The sequence below is a fragment of the Strix uralensis genome, chromosome 25 (genome assembly GCF_047716275.1).
Source record: "Strix uralensis isolate ZFMK-TIS-50842 chromosome 25, bStrUra1, whole genome shotgun sequence".
In the NCBI taxonomy this organism is placed as follows: domain Eukaryota; kingdom Metazoa; phylum Chordata; class Aves; order Strigiformes; family Strigidae; genus Strix; species Strix uralensis.
In genome coordinates, this window is record NC_133996.1 from 2,354,363 (window position 1) to 2,372,413 (window position 18,051).

Sequence of the window (18,051 nt, forward strand, 5' to 3'; positions counted from 1 at the left end):
GGGGCTTTTATTTAAAAGCAATTAAATACATAACCATGTACCCAAAAAAATCGCTGCCTGGGCATGGGGGGTGGCATGGCTTGAGATGCAGCTGGGGGACAGGGGGGCCGCTGCCCCATGTCTCCAGGCACAACTCCCTGCCTGCTGCACCCTGGGGTGATGGTGCACCCGGGGTGATGTGTGGGGGGCTTCGGGCTGGGCGAGGGCACAGCGAGCAACAGGGGCGTCCCCAAAACATTGCCCAGCATGTAACTGTGGGGGTCTGCAGCTTTGGGGGGGCTCAGGGAGAGGCAGGAGGGACTGGCCCCGTGCAGATGCAAGCAAGTGAGCAGGATGGAGGGACTGTCCCCATCCCCAGCTGTCCCAGGAGATGTCCCTGCCGCCCCAGCGCTGGAGTGAGCTCCCATCTCTCTCCACCCGTTAATTATTGAGGCTTTTGGGATGCAATAATATATTTATGCATCTGTGTCAGCAAACTTGTCATCCCCATTGCAGCCGAGGTGAGAGGATGGAGAGCGGGGAGGGGGGCCAGCACCACCTTCCCCGCGGAGCCCCGGGGGACCAGGGGCCACAGCCGGGCCAGTGTTCTCACCCTGCGCCCTGGTGACACGAGCGTCACCTCCTCTGGGCACTGCGGGAGGACGACATGGATAAATCATCCCTGTAATGGCCAAGACTGCTGAGCACCCGGACACATGTGCCTCGGGGTCACTTGTGTCCACAGGTGGCCATGTCCTCATGTCCCTTCAGTTTTGGTGGTAATTAAGTGGGTTTTGGACAAGTCTCTAAAAGCCATCAGGTGTGATGTATGATGGGAGGATCTGCTGCCAAATCCTGCTTCCAAAAATCCCAAGCAGGGTCGTGGGCTGGGGGGCGGCTGTGGTGGCTCCAGCCTGTCCCCAGTGGGGGTGGTGGGACGAGGGATGGCCCCGGGCCATGCTGGCACCTCATGGCCACCCTGTGGACCTGGTGTCCATCTTGCAGTGGAAGGACTTGTCCTGCCTGTCTGCTGCCATGTTACCCAGCGGGGCAGGGTTGGTTTTATCTCAAAAATAGAGGGTGGGATGCAGTAAGAGGTCCCCCCAGCATCCTCATCTTTAAATTGGAGAGATGTGGCTTTGATGGACAGACTGGTAGTTGGTTATGGAGTTGGCTGGATGGCTGTGTCCAAAGAATTGCAGTCGGTGGCTCAATGTCCAAATGGAGATGGGTAACAAGTGGTGTCCCTCAAGAGTCCATTTTGGGACCAGAACTATTTAATATCTTCATCAGTGACATAGGCAGTGGGATGTAGGGCACCCTCAGCAAGTCTTCAGGTGACACCAAGCAGAGTGGGGCAGCTGATCCCCCCAGAGACGGGATGAGGTGCCATCCAGAGGGACCTGGACAGGCTGGAGGACTGGGCTGAAGTTCAACCAGAGAAAGTGCAAGCTCCTGCACCTGGGACAGGGCAATCCCCAGTACCCGAACAGACTGGGGGATGAACGAGATTGAGAGCAGCCCTGCCAGGAAGGACTGGGGGTACTGGTGGGTGAAAAGCTGGACATGACCCGGCAACATGTGCTCACAGCACAGAAAGCCAACTGTATCCTGGCTGCACCAAAAGAAGCGTGGCCAGCAGGTTGAGGGAGGGGATTCTGTCCCTCTACTCCACTCTGGTGAGACCCCCCTGGAGCTCTGTGTCCAGCTCTGGGGTCTCCAGCACACGAAAGGCAGGAGCAGGTCCAGAGGAGGCTGTGGAAATGGTCTGAGGGTTGAAACACCTCTCCTATGGAGAAAGGCTGAGAGCTGAGGTTGTTCAGCCTGGAGAAGACTCTGGGCAGACCTTCTTGTGGCCTTTCAATATATAAAGGGGGCTGACAAGATGGAGAAAGACTTTTTACCAGGGCCTGTAGTGACAAGACAAGGGGTAATGGTTTCAAACGGTTAGATTGGACATAGAAAGAAATGTTGTACGGTGAGGATGGTGAGACACTGGCACAGGCTGCCCAGAGAAGCTGTGGCTGCCCCCTCCCTGGAAGGGTTCAAGGCCAGGTTGGACGGGGCTTTGGGCAACCTGAAAGATGCTCTGAAGATGTCCATGCCCATGACAGCGGGGGTGGATTACATGATCTTTGAACGTCCCTTCTGACCCAAACCGTTCTGTCATTCTATATTGTAAGTGTTCAAGGTCAGGTTGGATGGGGTTTTGAGCAGCCTGCTCTAGTGGAAGATGTCCCTACCCATGGCAGTGGTGTTGGACTTAGATGGTTTTTGAAGGTCGCTCTAACGGAAGCCATCCTGTGATTCTCTGATTCCAAGAGAGCAAAAAAGGCAGCTGCTGGGCGAGATTTCTGCTTTAATACTGCAGCGGGTTGAAGGGTGCTGGATTGGAAATTCCCTTTTCCAGGGTCCAATGCTGGGTTGCAGGAGGGATTTTCAACCTCAAAACATGGTGAGGTTGAAATTGAAATCCTCAAAGTATGGTGAGGATGGGACATGAGGGAAGGTGCTCCCTGGTGTCTGTGCAATCCTCCCAGCACAGCTGGAGCAGTGTTCATCTTTTCCATCCCTGTCATGAGGTTTTAAAAGGACTGGGAAGACTCTACTGGGTAACGGGATGGGTCCAAGGGAGGTGAAGGAGGCATAACTGAGGGGTGATTTGGGGACAGGAGAGCTCCTTCCCACTTGGTGCCAGCACCCCTTAAAAGTCCCATTTTCATTCAGTTCTGCCTCACTGGTTCTGCCCACCCAGGGCCCCCAGGCTGAGGCCCAGCAGCTCCCTGTCCCCAGGGAGCTGCACACGTGTCCCCTGCTGCCGTGGTCCTCCCCGGGGACCGCCACGCACTGACGGAGCCCGGTCCCCGCGTCTCGCCTGCTTCGATTTCTTGATTAAAATAAAATCATTGCAGGCAACGCGTTTCAATTAGCAGGACTCTGGTGCGTGCCTGCCCCCGACTAATTGATGTGATTTGCTGCAAAGGGAACTTTTGGGGCCGATCGATAAACTAGAGAGTGTTTAATTAAGAGGGAGCCCTAAAACTCGCTGCATTGATTGGCTGCAGGTTTATCTTAATTAGCAGTGGGATGGTGTGTGGTTCCCGGCCCTGCACCCCCAGGAGCATCACGGCTTCGATGGCAGAGCTCTAGTAAGACCTGAAAGGGGGGTGCAGGGTGTTAATGAGGGTGGGTCGTTAATGGGGATGCTATTAGCATGGGCAATACCCCTTAGAGGAGGAGGACAGCCTGGGGAGGATGCTCTGAGCTCCACAAGTCACCGAGGTTTGGGGGGGTTGGATGCTGCTGGTCCCCGTGTTGTTCGGAGGTTTCTTGCAGAGCACACCAAGAGCTTGCAGAGCCCCTTCTCGTGTTTGCAAGCGATGCCGAGCCCCATGGCCGGGCTTGCTCACTGCTCGTGCTTCATTTAGGGCCACCGCTGACGAACAGCTGATGGTGGCTGCATGAAAAGTCTGGGTGTCTTGAAGTTTGCTGCCAGGGGTCATCTCACCCTCAAAGGATCAAATGAGGATGCTCCAGGTGCTGGATCAGCTTGGGGTCCGCGGCAAGCGAGCGGCAAGAAGTGCTTGGAGCGAGCCAGGAGCATCAGTCTGAGCAGGAGACAGTGCTCGCTCAGCCCCACAATGCCCCGTGCGAGGATTGCCAAGCCTGTGCCACCCACTTCCCCTGGAAAGTGGCCGTGCCTCAGTTTCCCCAGGTGTGAAACCTGGTGTAAGGCTGCTGCCCTGCCCTTGGGATGCCCTTGGCGCTTTGCAGGTGGTGAATGCCGGGGGAGCTGCAGCCGCAGACTCGCCACGTTTGTGCTGTGTCTCTGTATTTTCCTTAACTTTAAGCTCAGGGTCTGACGGGGCTGAAAAAACCCAAGATCTGCTTTTCACACAGAGGGAATATGCTTAAATAACAGCACACGCAAAGCAGCCTTTTACCTGCCAGGGTGTCTCCAGCAACGGTTTTTGGTGCAGTTAGCAGTCCTCGTTCATCCGCGGGGAGCTGTGTTGTTTGCCACTAATTTTGCCTCTGTTTGGGATGAAGAAGGATTTGGTTCGACCAGGCTCTTCCCAGCTCCTTCTCCTTCAGCCTGTCCTGGCTTGATGGGCTGGAATTAAGGAGCCGTGCAGGTGTAAGCTCATTGCTCCGGCTCCATGGGATGAAATCAGAGGCTCTTCTGAGCCCCATCCCTCAGCTCGGAGACTCGCCGGTACCCAAAACTCGCAGCCTTCGCATCTAGCTCCTGCTAAGCAGCTCTGTCAACAGCCACCAGATCGATGGATGGCTATAAAACCCCGAGCTCCGTGCTCCTTGTATCATTTATTATTTACATTTCTCAATTTAAAAGATTTACAGCCCAGTTGTAAGTATTTCCAAAGGCTGTTTCCTTGGAGTGTTTAAATAGCGTGGAAGTGAATTAAGCTTCAATGCAAACAGCCTTGGTCCGGGCCCTGCGGATCCAGGGGCTGCCCGGGCTCGGCTGCTCCACGCCTTTTCATCGCCTTTAATTGAAACTGGGGTCCTGCTGGCACGGACCCAGCAGATCCTATCCCAGGGGTAGGGTAGGGAATGGGATATCACACTCCTCAGCTCTGACTTTGGCTTTCCACTCACTGGCAGGATGGAGTTGGGCTAAAAGAGGTGGTAATTAGAGCCCTCGCCAAGCTGATGCCAGGAGTGCGTGATGCTTTATGGATGGGGACACTGAGGCACGGCTGGCGGTTGTACACACAGATGCATTAGCCGTGGCTCATCCTCACGAAACACTTAGGGAAGGACCTTTGGCGCTTCATTTATTTCCCCCTAATTAGGACACATTAAGGCAGGCTGGATGGGCTATGGGACCCTGGGGCAGTCCCGCAGCCATAACCCCCATGGGAGCTTCAGAGAGCGCCAGGATGGAGCTGCCCTAAATCCAGATCACCCAGAGAAGCTGCTGGCGAACAGTGCGGGGGATGTAAAGCCCATTTTCTCCTGCAATTTTCAGGATAAACTCCCACTTCCCTGCCAGGATGAGGGGCATTGCACTGGGAGGGGAAACTGAGGCACAGTGCCGCGGGGAGGACTTGAGGCCCCAGAGCTCGCAGGGTTTATTGTGTGAATCTGGGCCATCTCGAAGAGCGATGAGACAGGGCTGGGCTGTCAAAAAGATAAATGTAAAGCGGGTTTTTGGTTTGCAAGGCTGCTGGAGACACAGCTTGCTGCAGCCCTGTCCCTGCACCCTCAGGGACTGCGGCATCCAACACACCCTGAAGTTCCCTAAAAGTTCCCTAAAAAACCACAGCCTCATCAAATCTCCATTTCGTAACTTAAAACCATTGGCGAATGCTCCAGTGCTCCCACTTCACCTTTGCTACCACCTTTCTTTAAGCTAATCCTGTAATTAAGAGTAATAGACCCCGAGCCGGTAGCAAATAGAGCCATAAATAAGCGCTGGGATAACAGGCAGATCACACCAGCTACCATCCCTAATTTTGTGTGCTGTGTGATTTAAGCCCCATCACGTCCTTATTTATGGATTACAAATGATAACGGCAATCAAAATCCAATGGCATTAAATGGGAAGGCACATGACGAGCTGGCCAGGCTGGGCAGAAAAACCACTTGCAAAATACCAGGGGACCCCATGCGTGAGCTGAGCAGGAGGTTTTCCCCTGCATGAGCTGAGCTCAGGGATAAACCCATCCTGGAGGGTGATGTTTTCAGCAGTGCCCAGGACCTGAGCAATGGGGAAACTGAGGCACAGAGGGTGCTGGTGGAGTGACAAGCTGACATCTCCTTGCTTTCCCCTTCTCAGCTCCAAATATTCCTAATAGCCCCTCGCTTGCTACGACATATTTGCCCACCACCAGCCTATGCATCACACAGATGTTTCAGCCTATTGCAACTAATTATCCATGGGATTTTCCATTAATTACCGGCTGCTCTTTGCCTTTAGCATCCAGGAGCTGCTGTGGTGACTGATGTCCTGCTTTAATACCTGCAACCCCTCCTTTGTTCTGTTGCAGGTAGCGGCACTGGAGAGGCAGATCTTTGATTTCCTGGGCTACCAGTGGGCACCCATCCTGGCTAATTTTTTACACATCATGGCCGTTATTTTGGGTATTTTTGGGACCATCCAGTACAGATCCAAATACCTCATGATGGTAGGTACCATCGCGGATGCTGCTCCCACACTCAGGGGCAGCATCGTCACCCCCAGGGGTGGCTCAGCCCCAGGTCCCCTCCTGTATCCAAACCCAAATCCCTGTGGATCCAGCGGGGTCCAGCGAGCGGGGCGGAGCGGGGATGGACCAGGGGATGTCCGTCGGGCGTGGCGTGCCCTGACCAGCTCTCTCCTCGGCAGTACGCGGTGTGGCTGGTGCTGTGGGTCGGCTGGAACGCCTTCATCATCTGCTTCTACCTGGAGGTCGGACGCTTGTCGCAGGTAACCCCCCCTACCTGCCTCCTCTTCCTCCCTCCATCCTCCTTCCCTCATCATCTTCCCATCCTTCCCGCTGTCTTTCATCCTCCTTCCCCTTCTCCCCAGTGCTGCCTCCCAAAAAGGGACCCAGAGCCTGTGGGTGCCCTCACCCTGGTGGCAAAGCACCCACCTGGGTGCTGGGGGTGCCTCCCCAGGGGGTCCTGGCTGCACCCCCGAGCACCCAGGCGTGTGTGGGATGGACAGACGGACAGTTCAGGCCAAGGTGGTGGTGATGAGGGGGGTCAAAGCGGGAGAGCAAAATTAATGAGGCTGATGAGTTAGGAATTGCAAGGCACTTATTAATCACCGGTGTGCCCTCAGCGCTGCCAGGGTTTATGGGGTGCAGAAATTGGACAGCACCATTTCCTAACGTGCTGGCGAGGAGATAAAGTGGAGAAGGGACCAGGGACTGGGGACGAGCGATAACGGGAAAGTGTGGGGCAGGGTCTCCAGCAGCTCAGCTCACAGTGCAGGCAGGGATGGGCAAGGCAGTGGCATGGGGAGGAGGAGACCCCCCTGCTGCAGATTCCCAATTTTCTGGGGTCTTCTGAGGCTCTGCAAGTGCCATTCGGCCCTGGAGCACCCAGCAGTGGCATGAGAGCGGCTGGACATCATTAATGGCTTTGAAAAGTCCCCCGGTGGTCATGGGGGTGAGGATGTGAGGGGGACTGTGCCTCTCTGTGTCTCTGCCCCACCCTGGGCTATTAAATCTTAGCTCTTACACAAAAAAGAGCAAAACAATGTAGTGATGATGCATCACTAAATGGTTTGAGCAGGCTGAGGTGTAGTTGGGGTACCCGTGCCGAGGGTGTGCCCCGCTCTGCCGGCCCACTCCTGGCTCTGAGGGCACCATCCCCTGTGCTGGGCTTGGGGCATCACAGAGTGCTCAGGGAAACAGGCTCCAGTTCACTCTGGGGCTGCCCGCAGTGGGGAAAAGGGCTTACTGGGGGGCTTGATGGGTGAAACCATCTTCCCATGTTGCTACAAGTCATTTGGGGCTCTTCTGAAAAGCTGAACTGCTGGATCCGTGCAGCAGGCACGGAGGATGCAATAGGGGACGATTCACTCCCACTGAGTGTTTTCAGTGGAAATCCCCAATCCCTCAGTGACGCTGCAATGCCGGAACACCCCCTCTTTGGGCTTCCCAGCACTGAAACCCACATCCTTTGGTTTTAGAAACCAAAACCCACTTTCTTTCTATTTTTTTCCACCCCCACCCACAAAAATCTAATCCCAGATCGGTGATTTCCTACAAAGGATGCTCAGCAGGTCTCCCAGCCCCCTGCAGACCCAAGGGCTAGTGGTACAGAGAGGGACTGGGAGGACCCTCCGTGGGGTGGGTGCTCACCCAGCCATGCCAGGAGGAACCTCCGTGGGGTGGGTGCTCACCCAGCCATGCCAGGAGGAACCTCCGTGGGGTGGGTCCTCATCCAGCCGTGCTGCTGCTGCCTGCAGGAGCTCTGCACTGGGGCTGTATCCCATCCCATGCGGTCCCCATCTCCCTGCCAGATCCACGGGCAGGGGCATCGTCATCGAACGTGCTGCAATGTGTCCTGAAATTGAGCCCAGGGGCTTAGCCTCATGCCAACCTGCTATGGGGAGGGCACGAGCAGGGGCTGGGGGATTAGCCCTGCATCTTATCCAACCCCAGTGATAGCCCACAGTCCTGCCTTGCAGCGGGGAGGCTGCTGCCTACTGCACTGCCCCCTCAAAGCTGCTCTAGATGAAACAGGGAGAGCCCCAAAGCCTGGTAATGGGTTTATGAGGAGGGGACGTGCATGAGCGAGGCCCAGGAAGGCTCTGAGCAGATGAGTTCCCCTGAAACCCCAGGGGAAGCAGAGGGGATTTCCTTGCATCCTTGGACCATGCTGGCAGGGTGATCCCATGGTCCCATCTTTCAGACAGCTGGATGTGGCCAGCAGCATCGCACGAGGCTGTTTCCCTGCCTCAAGGGCAAGCTGGCGTGTTGGTGGCTGCTCTGTGACATCCCTGATGTCACCTGGGCATCGTGGTGCACCTGGATGCTGCTTGACCAAATGGTCCACGATGGCAGCATGGGAGGAAGCCACAAACCCCAGGGACACCAGCTGCGGGTTAGGGAGATGCAGGGGTTTGTTGGTCACACTGCATTAACATGGTCTGGGTGGGTGCAGTGCTTGTGGAGCATCCTCAGTTTGGAAAAGCCCATTTTCTGTCCACCTCCTCTGCCAAGAACCTCAGCTCCACAGTCTGTGCCTCCTCCTCTGCTCCCCTCCTGCAGGACCGAGACTTTATCATGACCTTCAATACCTCACTGCACCGCTCGTGGTGGATGGAGAACGGGCCGGGCTGCCTGGTGACGCCAGTGATGAACTCCAACCTGGCACCCGAGGACCATCACGTCATCACCGTCAGCGGCTGCCTGCTCGACTACCAGTACATCGAGGTAGTGAGCAGCGCCACGCAGATATTCCTGGCGGTAAGGGCAGCTGCTGGCACCTTCCCTCTTCATCCTGAATTGTGAAAGGGGGGGGATGATGGCAGGGACTGGGGTGGGCAGAGCCGCCGTGGTCCAGCTGGAGATGTCCCACCATGCCATCACGCATTGGTGACTGTTCATAGCATCAAGGGTGGTGTTGGCTCAGGGCTGGGAAGAGAGGAGCAGCTGGAGCCCATGCCAGCTCTCCAGGGGTGCTGCCCATCCCCAGACCTGGCAGGGGGTGGGCTGTATGCTGCAGGAATCAGGGGCTTCTCGGTGTAACACACCCAGGCACGTTGCCGGAGAGTGAGCCGGTGGGATGTGCTGCTTGCTGAAAAGGGAGAGTCCCCCTTTCCTTGTGGCTGTGTCACCCCATGGGCAGGTGGGAACAGGGCATACCTAGATGCAAAGCTCCTGGGGACCCTTGAGGGACTGCAAGAAAATAAAACTTTAAAAGGAATTGGGGTCCAGAGCATCTGCCAAAGGGGCACCCAGAGCTACGTGGGGCTCAGCACCCTCTGTGCTGTTGTCCCAGTGTGATCCCAGCCCATCTCCCCCAAAAGCCACCACCCTTGTCCCCCTGGTGCAGCTGAAACCATCTCACCTCGCTGCACCCCAAACCAGTGCTTGGACCCACTGGAGACGGGCTCCAGCACTGCGGCAGCCCTGATCCTGCCCAGGGTCCCCCCAGGATGCTCCCAGACACCCACCTCTGTCCCCCCACCAACACCGTGCTGGTCGTGGTGTCCATCACCCCAATAACCAGCTTCTTTCTGCCTGTTTTTGTTCCGCAGCTCTTTGGCTTCGTCTATGCCTGCTACGTCAGCAAAGTGTTCCTGGAGGAAGAAGACAGCTGTAAGTGCTTTTGCTCTCAGTTATTGGGGGTGGGGGGAGTCACAGAGCTGAAAAATGGCCTTGGCTGATGCCAGCCAGCACTTGTTTGGGGCAGGAGGTCCCGGACAGGGATGAGGGAGCGATGCCTGGGTTGCAGGGAGGCGAAGCGATCCCTTTAGTTGGGGTTTTTGCCCCATTTTTCCATCCCTGATGAGGCAGATGCACTGGGGTGTGATGGGCCACCCTGTGCCACCAGCAGTCCCCCCATCAGCCTTAGGGAGGGTGCTGCACCCTGGCCAGGGCTGGGAGAGGAGGGGGATGGGGACAGTGAGCCCTGAGCTGCTGCGTCTCCCACGGGACTGCGGTGCTCACAACCTCCGGGCGCAGGAGCGGTTTCATCCAACACGTGGGACTGGGCTTCACCCCCGCATCAGCCCACGAAGAGGCTGAGATGGGCCCTGGGCCCTGCGCCAGCATCGCGGCACCGAATCCAGCTCCGGACAAAGCCAGGATGCTCATCCCCATGTGCGGCTGCTCAGGGGTGGGTTTGGGGCCGGCATCGCTCTCGCTGCTCCTCGCTGACCTGAATTCAGAGCATCTCCTCTGGGACAGAGCATCTGCCCCAGGGCTCTGGGCCGGTGTGGCAGCGGAGAGAATCACCCTTGCTGGAAAGAGCCGCCTCCACGCCCTGAGAAATGCTCCTTCTGGTGCAGATCCGGCCCCGTGGGGGCTGCGGGAGAGCCACCCTCCCCGCTCACGGCTCCCGGAGCCATCACCTGCCTCTCCCTCTCAACAGCCACCTGGGCCCTGGGGATGATGAAACGGGAAATACTGTGTCCCCCCAGCCAGCATCCCCATGGACAGTGGGGCGGCAGAGCCCCCCTCCCTGCCTCGAGGTTTTTCACCCCAAAGCAGGTGAAAAACAGCAATTTAAGCAGTTACGGGCTAATTTTTATACAATCTCCATTGTGCTATCTGATCTGACAACAATCCCTGCAAACACCCCTCCGGAAGAGCTGAGCACCCCAGCCCCAATTAACCAGGTGGTTAAGCCTGTAGCCATCCAACCGCATTAAATGCTCATCTGCCAGTAATTAATTCGCGCCAGCTGGCAGCTCCCAGCAGCCCACCGCAGGCAGGGATGTGCCACAACCGCCGGCGCGGCAAAAGCCACCCAGATGCGCCCGGCATCGGGCTCCTTCCCCGCGGCATCGGGATCAGCGTCTCCGCCGGCGCCACGGGCCCAGGAATGGGCCCAGCCCAGCCTGGGAGGTGCCGGGGTTCGGCACCCCCCCGTTTCCTCCCCTCCACTGCTGGGAACTGGTGTAGTGGAAAAGGAAAATCTCCGTGTGAAATTGGACACTGCCTGTGGTAATAACTTGTTTCTGTACCCGGGGAGCTGGCAAAGGGGTTTATCTACCGCCGCCGGCTTTGAACCGTGTTTGCATTCAAACAAACTCTCACATTCAATACACTTTTAATATTAATGCTGCTGGAGCCCAAGATTCAAATGCATCTTTTTTAATGGAATATCTTATTAGATTTGGAAATGGATGGATGGTGTCAAAATTGAGAGCTGGCTGAGTATTAAGTCAGGAAGATAAATATGCTGGGAGAAGTGGGGTCCCCTCTCGAGCTTGCTGCTGTTTCTTGGGCACCCACGTGTGAACCCACCCAGATCACGGCTCCATGGGGATTAATATATTGGTTTTGGGGAGATGGGTTGTGCTACGGCTCCTGTAACCACTTGGGTACCCCAGCCTGGCTGTGCCTGGTGCCTGTTCCTGGCCTGGCTGAGCTGAGCCTGCGGGAGGGTTCAGGTCTGGGGCACACAGGATGATTGTGGGAGGAGTTGGGGTACCCTCAGCTTCCCACCGCTCCCACTGCATCGAGCCGGGGTGAAGGGCCGGGGTCTGCCGCTGCCATCCCTGCGCTGAGGGATGCGCCCAGGGGCTCGTCGGGCGGGTGATGGGCTCTGCCGGCCTGGAAATCGCAGCCGTGAAAACTGATATATTGGTGTCTGCAATTCCCCGAAATGACAGGCTTTAAACGAGATGTAATTCCCCCATAATTCTTCTTAAATGCCCACTCTGGAGACAATGATAGGGTAATTTTACCCATTTTGTCCAGCCTGCAACACAAGGACTGTTGTGGTGAGAAGGGAGCCGCAGGGATCTCTGCAAGTCAGTCCGGCTCCTTTCCTCTGTTTCTTGCTGGTGCTTTCCTGGGATGCTGCCACGACCTGGGATGCTGCAATTCCCTGGGATGCTGCTGTGACCCCAGATGCTGCCCTTTCCCGGGATGCTGCGGTGACCTGGGATGCTGCATGTCCCCGGGATGCCGCGGTGACCCGGGATGCTGCTGCGTGCTGAGGTGTTGCATTTCCCCGGGACGCTGCACTGGGTGCTGCAGTGAGCAGGGCTGCTGCGCTTCCCCGGGACGCAGCTGCAGACTGGGATGCTGCATTTCCTTGGGATGCTGCGGCAGCTTGGGACGCTGCATCTCCCCGGGATGCTGCTGCAACCCGGGACGCTGCGTGACCCATGGGTGCCATCGGGGTGGGGAGGGGGACAGGGAAATTGCCCCGCTGCCCCCCCCAGCTCACCTCCCTGCTCTCCCCCCTCTCCCCAGTCGACTTCATCGGCGGGTTTGACTCCTACGGCTACCAGGCGCCACAGAAGACGTCACACCTACAGCTACAGCCGCTCTACACGTGAGTCCGCGCCAGGCCGGGGAAAGCCTTGGGGATGCTCAGGGCTGCAGGAGCCCCTCCAAGGTGCCTCATCACACCGTCATAACCCAAAAGATTTGGGTCTGTGAGTCTGCTCGGCCTCAGTATAAAGCCCGGAGGCTCCGCCGGGGCTGGGGCTGGGAACTTCTAGGGGGAATCGTGCCCTTGTTTTGCTTTTTGCTGCTTTTTGTTTGCTGAGCCTCGACACGCCGGGGCTGCCCAGGGGGAGCAGCAGCTCTTCAGATAAGTGCAGCTGACTTTTTTTTTCATCTCCCTTACCCATTAAGCTTAACTAGATAAACGCTCAAATGAGATAAGGCTGCAAAATCTAAAGGGATTAGCCTCGTGTGGGCTTTGCTGGATGCCAAAAATTAATTATATTTTAAGTCTTCTATGCAAACTCAAGGGCACGCCATGCAATTAGAGATGCAAAGAGAGGGTTGTGGTGGAACAAATGCATTTGTGATATTGCTCAGCCCTCCCTGGGCGTTTAGGCACAGTCTCTCATGTGCCCGCCCTGGTGCATGGGTGTGGATGAGCACCCGTGGGTGCTGTGCACCCCGCATAGAGCCAGTCCTTTCCTGTGAGCCCCCCAGTCCTCCAGGTGGGAGTGGGGGATGGCGGGACAGGAGCTTCTTGGGGTGGTGACACAGATGGTGGCACTGGCATTTCACTGCAGTGTCACCCTGGGGTGGGAGTGGTGCCAGCACCCACATCCTCGGGATCCATGTGGGTGTCCTGCCCTCCCCCAGCCAGGTGCCCACACTTGGGGGGACGCAAGAGAGCGTTGTCCCATGGATGGGACACTTCAGACCTTGGTGGGATGGTGCAAAGCCACCATGGCAAAGACAGGCAGTGGGGAGGGCAGGGACCAGGGGCAGCCCTGCCTGACCCTCCCCTGCCTGCAGCCTCCAGCAGCACTGGGGACACCGGGGGCTGCTGTGGGCTCAGCGTCCCCCGACAGCTGCAGGATGAGTGCTGAGAGCTGAAGCATTTGGGGATATTGGCAGGAATATCAATTTTAGGTGGGGGGAATATCAATTTTAGATATACAGGGGACCCAAAAGCTGATGGCAGAGAAACTCAGTGCTGAGATACCAGGATGGGGAGACGTCAGTGGGGTGCGGAGGTGCTGGGGAAATTCCTCTCCTCCCTTTCTGAGAGATGTTTAACCCAGCCCTGTATCCCTGAAGGGCTCCCCCGGCTGCCCAGGACCTGTTCTGGGGTGATGGGGGTTTTTTGGGGTTGCGTGGCTGGGGGGTGGGTTGTGTGAAGCCACCCGGATACCGGAGCATCCCGTCCTGAGGTGCTGCTGGGGCTGGTGCTGCCTGGCCTCGCTCCCTGCCTGCAACACGCCGTGGACAAGCCCCAAAGCCCTTCATGGGCAGCGTGTGCTGGGGGCTGCTGGCTCTCACCCTGCCTGCAGGGCTGGCTCAGGCAGCGCTCCTTGTAATTAAATTGCTTCCTAATTAATCAAGCTCACTCGGGCTGCCCACATCCTTGTGGCCTTTCTGCAGGCAGGGCCGGGGTTGGGGGGGAGGTCACAATCAGGACCCTGCCACCGTGCTGCCAGCTCCCCCCTGCCTGCAGCCCCCTCTGTCCTACCCCAGCAGCTCATTAATAACCCATCACCTAATGAATGCAGCTATAATTTATATCAAGGCACCTCCATCACTCTGACAGTGGTGGCAGGTCAGGATCATGGACTCAGGGGGACGCACTCTGTCCCTGAGGTGGGAGACACCGGGTCCTGCGGTGACACAAGGGGGAACCCGAGGGGGTGTGGGGACAGCGGTAACCCCATCTTGGGGAGGGGCACACCGGGGTCCTGCTGTCACCTGTCATCGGTGAGAGAATGTCCAAGGTGCTGTCCCGGCTCAGTGGAGTGGATCCAGCCACTTGTGTCCCCAGGGGACAGCACACAGGACAGAGCGGGACTGCTGTCCTGGCCTGAGAAATTAAAGCTTATTCTGCAGTTACCAATTAGCTATAATTGGATAAATGGTGGGCACGGGAGAGGGTTTGCACCCAGCGCAAGGAGGAGGATGTGCCGTGCCAGCACCTGCTTCTCATCCCCTTGGGTCCCTCCTGCACAGCCAGGGTGGCACCGGGTCCCACCCCCATGTCATCTCTCCCCCCAGGACGGGGGCTCTCACCTCCAAAATCCCTCCTATGGCACGTCAGGAAGGGGGGAAGTGCAGGCTGGGAGCTGGGAGCTGAGACGTGGGCAGTTGGGCCAGGGGTGTGCGGGAGCGGGGTCTGCAGGGGGTCCCCTGCGCTGTCCCGGGGGAGATGGGGGTTGTTTCTCTCTGGTGCGAGGGGCTGTGTCCTTGCCCCATGCTGTGGCGCTGTGCAGTGTGTCCGTGTGGCCACCCGGGCCTGCGCCACGATCCGGCCTCCCGCGGCACCAGTGAGAGGTTCATGGTTGGACTGGATGAGCTTCAAGGTCTTTTCCAACCTCGATGATTCTAGGATTGTGTGACGCCGGCTCTGCCCACACATTTCCCACGTGCACGTGTACACATGAGGATGCACAGCAATGCCCGTGCATGCACACCCGCACACACACCGACCTGCCCGTGCACGCTTGTACATGCCTGCACACGCCTGCACACGCCTGCACACGCCTGCACATGCCTGCACACCAGCCCGCAGGCGTGTGCAGCATCCCCCAGACCCCCGCACCCCCCAGCTGCTGGGAAGGTGGCCTGCCCGGAGAGAGGGCTGGCAGCACACAGGGGTCAAGGCTCCTGAGTCCCTCCATGTCCCTTCCATGTCCCCTCGGTGCCCACAAGCAGCCAGGGATGGGTGAGCCCCAATGGCAGTCCCCCTGTCACCATGGCGGGGGGACTTCAACCCATTGGGGCTTCCCAGCCTGGCCCCAGTTGCTCTCTTACATTTTGGGGGGGTGAAACAAGGGTGATGGCCATGTGAGAGCCACCCCGGGGCACCCCAGCAGGTCCCTGTCCCCTGGGAGGGGCTGTTGGTGGCTGCCCATGGCTGTGACTCCTTGTCCCCATGTGGGGACATGTGGTGGTGAGAACTTCCTGGGTCTGGGCTCACCCCTAACGTCTCCTCTCCCCTTCTCTCCCCAGATCTGGGTAACCTCCTCCTGCCCTGGATCCGGCCCCAGCCCACGTGGGAGCCAGAGGTGACAGGACCCCCTTAGAGCGAACTGTCCCACACCCGATGACACGACCCCCGGCGAGGTGGGGGGACACAATGCCGAGCCACCCGGTCCCCTCCTACCTCCCTGCACCCCGCAAGACCCCCGAAAATGGAGCCAGGAGCTGCACATCCATCCCACCCTGGATGCCTCCGAGCCCAAACCACCTACCCACAGCAGAATTGGCGGGGGCTGGATACAGGGGGACCCCCCCCAAGCTGTGCCACCCCCTCGGGCTCCCACACCCTCCCCAGGATGCAGACATGGCGACACACGGGGAGGTGGCATCGCTCACCGGACACCGTTTTCTTCTGTTTCTCCCAGCCTGGTTTTTCCTTGGAGCAGCGGGGCCCTTCCTGGTGTGCCAGGCAGGAGGGGGGCCCGGAGCAGGACTGGGACAAAAACCGGCTGGTTTGGAGCAAACTGGGACAGGGGGCAGGGGATAAACAGTGCATTGGGGACAGTGGGGCACAGGGAGCAGCTTCGTCCTCCACGGGGTTGGGACAATTTCCCGAAATGCCAGGTTTGGGAGTCGAGCTGGCCCCAAAAATGGGGTTTTCACTCCCAGAATGAATTTTCCAGCCCCCCTGGTTGGATGAAACAGTGTCGAAGGGGCTCAGTCCAGGATGCTCCCCTCACCCCGAGGAGCTGGATCTGGCCATCAACGTCTTGCCTCAACCCCCCAAATCTGGGGACATGGGGACAGAGCACCCCAAAATCCCTCTGCAAGCCCCCCCATCCTTCCCCATTTCATGGGGGTCTTGCTCAAATTTGGCAATACTGACGCTGCTTTCAACACAGCCCCTTTCTGGCTGTTTTAACGAATCTAATGAATGTTTTGGGTTGGGTTTTTTTTTTAAATTATTGGGGGTTCATTTTAATTTAAAGTGCCTGAGTAGACTCTGGCTGAGCACGACCCCCCCAGTGAGCCTGCGCCGGGCCCCCCCCAAGGCCAACATCGTGCCTTCAGCAACACTCTGCCCACCCCGGGGTTGACCTGGTGCCCCCTGGCCCCTCGCCCAGGGCTTGGGGGGGTGCAGCTCGGTGCCTCTCTGACCCCTCCCAGCCCCTCCGTCCATTCGGGGTCTCAGTGGCAAATCCATCCATCAGGTTCGGTGGCAGAAGAGGGGAGATGTTGGCACGTGGGGAATTATTATTGGTGGGGGGGGAATGTGGAAGGTCCACTGGGCAGTGATCGCTTTGCAAAATGAAGATGAGCTGGGAATTAAAAGCCTCATAAGAAGCTGGAAGGAAAAAAGTAGCTTCACGAAGCATCTCAGCTCCCCCTGAACTCCTTGTTCTTTTTTTCCTGGAGGTGGGATGCGGTTTCTCCTGGATCCCTGGATCTGGTCCCAAGCCCAAACTTTGCATCTGGGAGCAGGGAGGGGTCGCATGACTTTTGCCTCCTAAGTGTTTTTCCTCCAGTCCTGGGGGTTATTTGGGGATTTTTTTTTTTTTTTTTTTGCACCCTGGAGTGATTTTTATTTTGTCCTTCCCAACAAGCAGCCATGAAGTGCCAAGGACCGAAGCTGCCCGAGCCCAAACCCTGGGCAGGGGATGGGCTGCATCCCCCTGCCAGCCCCTCCGCTGCCTCCAGCCAAGCTGCGAACTTTACAGGCAATAATTTTTCTGCCCTTTCCCCCTCTTTTTTCCAAGGAAAATAGTGTTTTTAAGGCAACGGATTCTCCCAGTCCCCCAAAACACATGCACATCCCCAAGCGCTGCCCAGCCCCAGGGACAGCAGCATCTCCGGGGTTTATTTTCCTCTCCAGAACCAAGGGTGCTCTCGCTGACCTGCTGCGGGGCGGGATGGGATGGGATGGGATTGGCAGACATCCGCCTACTCAAAACCCTTCTCAAACCCAGCAGGAAGCAGAAGGAAAAACTTGCCCTCATTTAAAACTCATTCAAAAGAGCTTCCCTCCCTCCTGCGCTCGGCAGGAGCCAGGCACCGGTGCTCCACGACCTTTTTTTTTCCTTTCCGTTGGCTTGTTTTTATATAAGACTGTATTTGTAACGTGAACCGAGGATTTCTTTTCTATTCTGTAATTATAAAAGTTGAAGGAAAGTTTCATCCGATGGCTGTTCTGGTTTTGGGGCATTTATCTTCCTTGTGCAGTTAAATCAATTAAAAGGCGGTGGGGGTTTTATTTTGCTTTTTTCCCCCCCTCTTTAATGCTGCCAGCTCCCTCCCATGGGCTCTGCATCATCCAGCTTTCTGCTGTCTTATAACCCTGCACTTCTTTTTAATGATGCCCCAGCGAGATTCTGCCTCCGCTCTCGCTGCCCGTGCGGGTAATTTCCTCCCTGGTAATAAAATAACAGGGGGGGAAAAAAAAAAAAAAGCAGAAATACAGAAAAGCAGCCAGTGTGGGTACCACCTGCCGTGCAATGGGGGATGCATCAGTGGTCGG

The 18,051-nt window shown here is 57.2% G+C and overlaps 1 protein-coding gene across 1 annotated transcript in view; it reads left to right on the forward strand.

Moving 5' to 3' along the window:
* The window catches only part of NKAIN1 (sodium/potassium transporting ATPase interacting 1), a 39,537-nt gene extending 21,828 nt beyond the window's left edge, over positions 1–17,709 (forward strand). The window contains exons 3-8 of the mRNA XM_074894219.1: positions 5,994–6,131; positions 6,332–6,412; positions 8,709–8,906; positions 9,701–9,761; positions 12,372–12,453; positions 15,567–17,709. Coding sequence (XP_074750320.1) covers positions 5,994–6,131; positions 6,332–6,412; positions 8,709–8,906; positions 9,701–9,761; positions 12,372–12,453; positions 15,567–15,576 — 570 coding nt within the window. The 3' untranslated portion in view covers positions 15,577–17,709. The remainder of the gene's footprint in view (positions 1–5,993; positions 6,132–6,331; positions 6,413–8,708; positions 8,907–9,700; positions 9,762–12,371; positions 12,454–15,566) is intronic.
* Positions 17,710–18,051: the final 342 nt, after the last annotated feature.